The sequence below is a fragment of the Jatropha curcas genome, chromosome 10 (assembly GCF_041381405.1).
Source record: "Jatropha curcas cultivar XTBG-Jc1 chromosome 10, XTBG_Jcur_1.0, whole genome shotgun sequence".
Classification (NCBI taxonomy): Eukaryota; Viridiplantae; Streptophyta; class Magnoliopsida; order Malpighiales; family Euphorbiaceae; genus Jatropha; species Jatropha curcas.
Window position 1 is genome coordinate 24,266,908 of NC_143160.1, and position 8,430 is coordinate 24,275,337.

The 8,430-nt window shown below is 29.3% G+C and overlaps 1 protein-coding gene and 1 non-coding gene across 4 annotated transcripts; both read right to left on the reverse strand.

The window, feature by feature from the left end:
- Window positions 1–343: 343 nt before the first annotated feature.
- On the reverse strand, window positions 344–428 carry LOC149493307 (small nucleolar RNA snoR117). Its single transcript, XR_016318636.1, has one exon. It is a non-coding gene; the product is annotated as a small nucleolar RNA snoR117 (small nucleolar RNA).
- Window positions 429–2,904: 2,476 nt separating this feature from the next.
- On the reverse strand, window positions 2,905–5,183 carry APL (Homeodomain-like superfamily protein). 3 transcript variants are annotated; one of them, XM_089726544.1, is made up of 7 exons: window positions 4,876–5,183; window positions 4,607–4,683; window positions 4,379–4,436; window positions 4,143–4,209; window positions 3,918–3,987; window positions 3,606–3,798; window positions 3,262–3,444 (listed from the first exon to the last, which is right to left on the reverse strand). In XM_089726544.1, exons 1-7 carry the CDS (start codon window positions 5,042–5,044, stop codon window positions 3,404–3,406), a joined length of 675 nt encoding a protein of 224 aa, XP_089582670.1. In that variant the 5' UTR covers window positions 5,045–5,183; the 3' UTR covers window positions 3,262–3,403. The 3 variants fall into 3 exon arrangements, with proteins under 3 accessions (XP_089582669.1, XP_089582668.1, XP_089582670.1); XM_089726543.1 differs by having other exon boundaries at window positions 2,905–3,798; window positions 3,918–3,960; XM_089726542.1 differs by having other exon boundaries at window positions 2,905–3,798.
- Between the last annotated feature and the right edge of the window lie 3,247 nt (window positions 5,184–8,430).

Consider the following 8,430-nt stretch of genomic DNA (forward strand, 5'->3'; position numbering starts at 1 on the left):
CAAAATAACATGAAAAACACATCTTTGGCTGGTACCATTGTTGCCAATCTAAAAGAACCTGTCTAATCCTTAAAAACATGAAGGAAAAAAAAGTTATTAGTCTCCATTAAATCTTTTCCAACAGGAAAAACAAAAAGAATATAAAAACTAAAAAGAAAAGAAAAGGGTCCGAACTCCACATGGAACAAGAGTAAAAATTAAATTGCTGCAATTTAATTAACTAAATTTAAAAAAAGAAAAGGCTCAAGAGTTATTACAATTAATAGTTTAATGGTATAATTTTGATCATCAGTGCCCTTCCATAGTGATTACCATAGTCAAAACGAAACCAACGAAGACAAAAAGGCCTAAGAAGCTAGAGGGTTTAAATACATGAAATGAGAATATAATCAGATGGTACAAACAATTTCTTATATGCATCACAGGCCAATCCATAGACTTTATTAACATTGACCAGCTTTGTCACGTTATCAACTTTTGCATTGAGAGACAAATCACTAGATATCAATTCCTACCTCACTGGATAACACAAATCAAATAAAAAAAAAACCAATTTATTTTAAGTCGTATAACATATCATTCACATTTGTAATTAACTTCACATTATTTTATCTCACCTTATATTGATTTAGGACACATCCGTAGCAGACAGTCAATTGAAGGTTCAAACCCAATTTCCTTTTCTCTCCTAAGTCCTAAAGTCCCCAGGGAATGAGACATCCACGCTATATTTGCTTTGCACTAAGTTAATTACTTTTGATAAAAGATCATTTCAATAGGCCACTGACAATTCTGTTGGTCCCTCAAAGTATGAAAGAGAAGAGACAAAAGAAGCTTCTGGTGTTGTACTTTGTAATTGGAAATTCAAAACAGGAACACTAAACCTTTCAAAGGACAGAATCCAAAGTGCTTGAGAGTAGATTGCAAATGATATAATTTTCCTAGAAGAACGTGCCTTTACCTCCAAATTTATGAAGATTCAGTAATAAACCATAGTAAATCTTAATTAAGATTACGTTAAACCAATCCCATGCGTCAGCTTTTAATAAGGCAACGCAAGACACTTAACTTTGCGGACATAAAGACAGAAGCTTCCTCGATATGTGCACTCGTGGAAGTGCGTTGTATTGTATTCTTCATCTGCTTTAGTCTTTATTAGCTTTTGCTCTTTCTCTTTGTGTCTGTATAGAGAGGTGGAGCTTTCTTGACAACTTGCAGTACCCAATTTTTTTCTCTGCAACCAATAAAGATGGTGGCACCACCACCATCCATCTTTTTCTAAAACTCTTCTACTCAGCTAGCTTGGATCTAATCATCTTCCTTAACTCTGCAAAAAGTTGTATCTCACATCACTAATCACAATAATATATAATAAATGTTAAGCTGTTGGGTTTTAAGCAGTATATAGATAATGTGTTCTGAGTATAGTTGATGTGAAGGGAAACAAATTAATGATTTTCGTCAAATGGGTACCTGTTGACCCAAAAATGTTTAAACTTAATTATTTTCTATATTTGAGAACTTCTAACATAATACAAATTTAATATAATTTTGATCTATAGATCAACATGAAGTGTCAGGTTTCTAATGTGTAAGTTTTTTTTACAACCATCAATTTTAATTGTGATTTAATTAAATTTAAAGAATCACTAACCTAAAGAAAAATTTATACAAATCAAGCATTTCTAAAGATATCAATACCAAAAGACCAAACTAAGTATTCCTAATTGCCTTGATGTGTTATTTTTTTTTTTTTTTACATTCAGATATATTTTTAAAATAGATCTCAGGAATAGGTTTAATCACTAAGCGATCTTAAAGGCGCATTTAACAATATTATTATTTCTAATGTTTTCAGATAGAATCAAATCTTAATTACTAACAAAGGAAAATTCATATCTATATTTTCCGATTTGATATATTTGGATTAATTTACCTAAAAGTCTATTTAACTTTATGTACGAGAAATCCAATAATTGGTCCAAACTTATAGTTAACCTGAACATAGGAACCGAAGTAATTTTTAGGCTTGCAGCAACAGTACCTTAGTGTTGTTCTCTTTCCTTTTTGATACCCTCATCAGCACACAGCACTAAAGAAGAAAAAATAAAAAGAGGTCATCCATGAAAGATAGATACTCTTTGTCTGCTTCTCTCGCAGGAAATTATTCTTCGTTCATAGAAAAGGAACTTGCACTAATCTCTCTCTTCCTCCAAAATGCAGAAACCATGCATTTTTAATATAAACTTCGTTCTTGCCTGTGTTCCCAAAAACCCTAAAATTTTGTTCCTAAATTGATATTGATTGTGGTCTTTTTTTTTTCCCCTCTCTCTTTCTCTTTCTTTTCTCTTTTTAAAGTTCACTTCTCCAATGTTTTTGTTCGCAATGATAGAAATAACTAACTCAAAAGCAACTGTTAGAAAAGCTAGTTCTGATTTAAGACCCACAATGACATAAAATGGTTTTGCCTGAAGCTGTGAGTATTATTCCCTATGGCGCAGAAACTACATATGCATGTATTTTTTTTTTTTCACATTATAAATAATAATCTTTTCTTCTTTTTTCTTTCTTCCCTCGTTTTATATGCTTGCCCTAGACATTTGATATCAATTGACTGGTCTTCAGCTTTTACAAAATCAATTATCGGTTTATATTAGAGCGAACACTAATTCAATTCCAAGTCTTTTGATTATTTCGTATTCATTTAATATGGTATATTTTTTGAACACAAAAGACTTAAAATTTAAATGTACATTCATAATATTGTCAAAAGCAGGAAGAAATGTAATAAAAGAAACATAATATTACCATGCAGTTAACTATATTCAAAAGCATCAGTGATTTGAGATGCACCATGAGGATACAATTATATATATGTCTTGTTAATAATAACAAGGACCATAATAAGTACCAAAGTACTAATTATACTTAATTAATTAATTGATGCAAATGGGCATTCTGCATTTGTAAAAAGTTTGCAAGTCATTGCATTATGTATAAAATATCATACCGGACTTGGTAGAAGACCTAATGTAACAAATTGGCAACTTCTGAGGCAAAAAATAAAAAAAGAAACTAGCTAGACTTCCCTCATATACTTAGAGCTTAATTAATTAAGTCGCTTAAATTAAATTAGTAAATAGATAATTAGCTTCACGCGAATGGTGAGTTTCTATCTTGTTGCATAGAACCAGCATTGATGATAGGGCTCATCCTATCAGTTGGAAGAGGTGCTCTTCTTGGTGATGGCCTTTCAAGCTTTGTTGATGATTCGAATTTCTTTTCGCCCATTACGTCGCCTTGAAGCATTGGCTTAGTTTCATAAATGTCTGATATGGAATCTAAATCGGTGCTTCTATCCATTGATGGTGGCCCAATCTGAATGTGATCACCTTTGAAAAGATCATCTGGAGGTCCAATACATGTAGGAGCTGATCCTAGGTCCTGCAAACGGAGATCGTCAGACCAAATCAAAGGGCTCTTGCCACTGCCACTATAAGGGCTAGCCCTTTTCTTTCCCAAGCAAATGTTATCACTACTGTTTTGCATAAACCCATCAAGTGATGGTGGTCTATCCATGTTGTGTTGAAGATCAAGTTGGTCACCTCCATAAATGTTGAGGTCCTGAAATGGTGGAAAACTTAGACCACCCATATGATCACCAACTCCTTGATTTCCAATGCTTTTGAAGCTTCCAGATGCCATATTTTCACCTGCAAGTGTTTGATAAGCTTTCTCCAACATGTTTTGCATGTATTTTCCATGAGCCTCAATCCTCAGTTGAAGATGCCTTTGCACCTGCACCATTCGAATCGAACCCATATAGAATTTTAAATCGGAAAACAAAATTTCGAATCTATATATATATATATATATATATATATATATATATATATATATATGCTTAATTATATTACCTCTAGTTGTTCATGCAGTCTTCTCTGCACCTCCATTTGCATCCTAATTGCATCAACCATGTGTGAGTTACTGTTATATGCAGTTTCACACATATATTCGGCAAGAAACATAAACTTAGCCAATCCTTTTATGATGGTTTTTATTTTTAAAAACTGAAAAGGAAATTAATTTGTTGCAAAATACATGTTTTGTCTGAAAGAATTTTCAATTTCTATAATACTCACTCATTCATACTACGACCCATCATGGCAGAAGAAGAAGCTGCACTTCGTTGAAGATCTAATGCTGGAGCTGCCATCCAATGAAAAATCTGGTCAGATAATCTTTGAAGATCTATTCTTTTGTTATCTAACACCTTGTTTGATATAAATAAATTTAAAAATATAAAATTCATTTGCAAATTTTGGTCTAAAAGAAAGAAAGAAAAAGAAAAGAAGGGAGGAATTGCTCTTTCTTTTACCATCCTTAATTGAGTGATCATTGAATTCTTTATGAGGTTGCTTTCCAAGTCTGAATTTCTGATCAGGAAAAAGGAAAATAATTGAAAAATGAAAAAAAAATTAAAGAGAAAAGCAATCTAAAAACTTGTAGAACGAAATCAAGGCAACCCTATGGTTATTAAAAAACTATGTCATAAAAGTGTTGTTTCAAAAGCAAAAGAAGCATGAAATGATGTTCGTATTCAAACCTGAAGATGGCTTTTGAGGTGGTAAAGGGTAAGACCCTTCACACCCATAACTCTCATGATGGTTTTTGGTGTCGCTTCTGGAAACAAAAGAAAATTGATCAAACATAGAATCTTTTGTTTTCATTTAACTCTGTTCATAGCTAAGTCGGAACGAGAAGAAAGAAATTTAAATGAAGAACTAAAAGAAGAAGAGGATCACTAAACAAACAAACATATAGATGATATATATAAATAATATATACAAGGGATAGAAAAGATTAAGTAAGTACTGTCTGGGCCTCCAAGTTGAGTAACAGCATCTACAAAACGTTCATGGAGTTCAACTGTCCAACGGAGACGAGGCTTAGGGTCAGTGGTTAGGACAAGACCAGAGTCACCTTGAACACACATGGGTCTATCATGGGAATTCATAGTTGAGGGTTTCTTTGTATGGAACATTCTGTTTCTCTCTCTACTAAACTCTCTGGGAATACAAAATAGATTCAAGAACAAATGCGATGCAAATAGGGAAGAATAGGGTGCGTTTTTGAAGAAGAGGAAGCTAAGACCTTTGGTTTCTCTCTACACAAGCTAACCCTTAACTGCATAAAACAAAACATATAATAATAATTATATAATAATAAAATAAAATTTTTTAAAAAATAAAGAGCACCTATTCTAATGTTCTCGTAGACCTCCCTTTGCAAAAAGATTCTCTCTAATTACATTTATACTCTTTGCAATGTATTTATATCCATTTCTTATACAACGTTTTCATATCCATTTCTCATACTCCTGCTTAAGAGTTGATTGTCATTTAGAAAAATTATCATTTTCTGCGCTACAGTAAAATTTTTATAAATCAATGATGGTGGGACTAGAAAATAAAAAGTCTTGTATTAAAAAGAAAATTCATTCTACATACTAACACTATTTTTTAAATATCATCATATTTCGTGATAAAAATTAAGTACATAACATATATAATGAGAAATTTTAGAGATGAACTTCATCTAAATTTAAATTTTAAGAGAGAAAAAAAACAACAATAAATTCATATTTTTACTAAATTTTCCTAATTATGTTTATAGTTTTAGAGAATTATTAATTTATGATACTTAAGGAACTATCGATTTATATAATTGTTTTCCTAAAAATTATTATCTTATGAATTTATCAAAATTACTAATTTTGTAAACTCGCCAAGTTGGAAGGAAGAAAATATTATCTTAGAGAGGTTATTAATTTAATTTATATTGGTAATCACGTAACTTTTTTATTAGATTTAATATATAGACCTTTGGTATTGATAAATTTGTTTTCACATGGGATTGCATCACCTAAATCCAATTTATGCCACCGTTCATGGACACAACCAGTGAAAAATATTTTTTTATTAAAATAAGGGTATTTCTTATCATATATTAAAAAAAAAAAAGATAAAGCAGAAAAAATATTTTAAAAAAATTCTATTTTTATTGATTTGATTCATGAACTGAGGCTAGAAAAGTTTAATCATTTCTTATATATATATTGTGTACATGTGTAAAAAATGTTGACTACCTTATTTGCTCTCAGGTGGATCCCTAAATGAATGCAATAGAGGCAATATTAGTTGCTATTATTTGCTTTGTTTTACATTTAGTTTACAAGAAAAAAAAAAAAAAAAAAGAAGGTATTTGTGTATCATACTTTTTGCTATGACTAAAAGAAGAGTACATCTTTTGTAGTGTCATATATTCTTTTACCATGTGAAGCTATTTATGGCATTAAAAATATCACTGACACACTGTACTTACGCCATCATCATCATCATCATCATCATCATCATCATCATCATCATCATCATGGTGGCCAATTTTTATATTTATATTAAAATTTGTTAACAACATATTTATATTAATAAGCTCTTCCATACACCCAAATTTATTGGTTAGATGTATAGTAATCAACTATTTGATTAGATGTATAAAAATAAATTAACACTGGTCAATGATAAGTAATTTCTTTTTCCTTATATACAATAGACTCAATATATAAATTTATTCCTGAATTTTGCAATTTTAATATTGTGTCACCATGAATTTTATGGCTGACCTATTGTACGCTTAAACTTGTAAATTTTGATAATATTATACACCTTTTAACACTAATATATGGAAATTTATATAGTTAGCATGGCTTTTAAAACAATAATTTTCATAAATTTTAACTTTTTAAAGAGTGTTAATTAATTTAATTTTACAAGTTGAAGTATTTAATAAATTAAATTTAGAAATTGAAAAATTTATAAGTTGAAACGTTTGATAGATCAAAGTAAAAGTTGAAGGTACCATAAGATTAAAATAACAAAGTTTAAGAGCAAATTTACGTATTCCGCCATATCTAATAGGAAATTTTTTGCCTAAATCCGATGTATAAGTAATCTCGTGCATCAAGCAAATAAAAAAAAAAAGATGTGAATTTAAATCAAAAATATTATATTTTTTTTTCTTTTATAATCAGAAATACTTTCGTTTAAATTAAAATATTATTTATAATTAAATTTGTGTATAGATGTGAGTTTATATACGGAGCATAGGTAGATATTTCTTGGTGTAATATATGCATGGGAGGCTCATCATCATTTGGTGTGTTTTGTAGTACGGTCCAACTTTTCAGGTTATTTGTTAACCAATAAGCATACGTGTTATGATGGTGAGGACATAATTAAACACATGCTTTAGTTCAACAGAAAGTTTCAATCATACTGTATATGATTGAGTGATTCTCTATTTAGATGTTCTCGCTTATTTTTTCAAAGATATAAACTTCATTATATATTATTATAATTATTATTATTATTATTATCATTATTATTTCTATTGCTTTTGAATAATGAAGGAAGCACATTAAATGTATAAAACATATATTTAGATTTTCAATTGGAAATTTGTATTTGTAAATAAAACTTTTTAAATCATTTGCCAAAACAAAACAAGAAGAGACTGATTTTGTGATCATCTCCAAAAAAAAATATAATAAACTATACTACTTAAATTACTCAAAGTTAAAAATATATATATACTCATTATAAAGTTAACAAATTTTTATTTGGATGTCACACGACTTAGCTTATAAATATTTTTCTTTATGTTTTTATTTTAAAAAATTCAAACTCATGTTTTAATTTCAAAAAAAAAAAATTATTTATGTTGTGATGTAAGAATACAGTCTGAAGGGGATTAACGCCACCTCGCTCGTTCTAACAAACAGAAAAATTAAAATTAAAATTAAAATTAAAATTAAAAAAATATTGATGTAATTAAACTCGAGATTAATTTACTAAATTTATATAATTAGATGGGAGGAACTTTTAGGGTAAGTGGGGACATGAATATAGAAAAGTTAGAGTTAACGAGTGTGGAGCTTTTGATGACAAGAAAGGAATTGGGGGACCTCTCCTCTCTTATCCCTTTTGTGGAATTGAAGATTGTCCTTATGCATTCCTCTCCTCTTCATAACAAATTTACATACTCTCTGTCTCTATCTCCAACTTCAATCAAATTCCAAAACAACTTACTCATGACATCAATGACTAAAATCTCCTTTTGCTTTTGATTAATATGAGTAGAAGTAATAGTTATAATTATTATTATTATTATAAAAGTGTTTTATCTTTTATTTAAAAAATAATTATTGTAGAACTCGAATAACATTTGATTATAGTGAAAAATATTTATTATTTTTTGATTACATTTATTTTAAATCAAATATATATTTTTTGAAAAAATAGACTTTTTTATTTCTTGATGTAAATTCAACTTTAATCCTGCTATTTTACTTTTAAAATTTTTGAAGTGCAG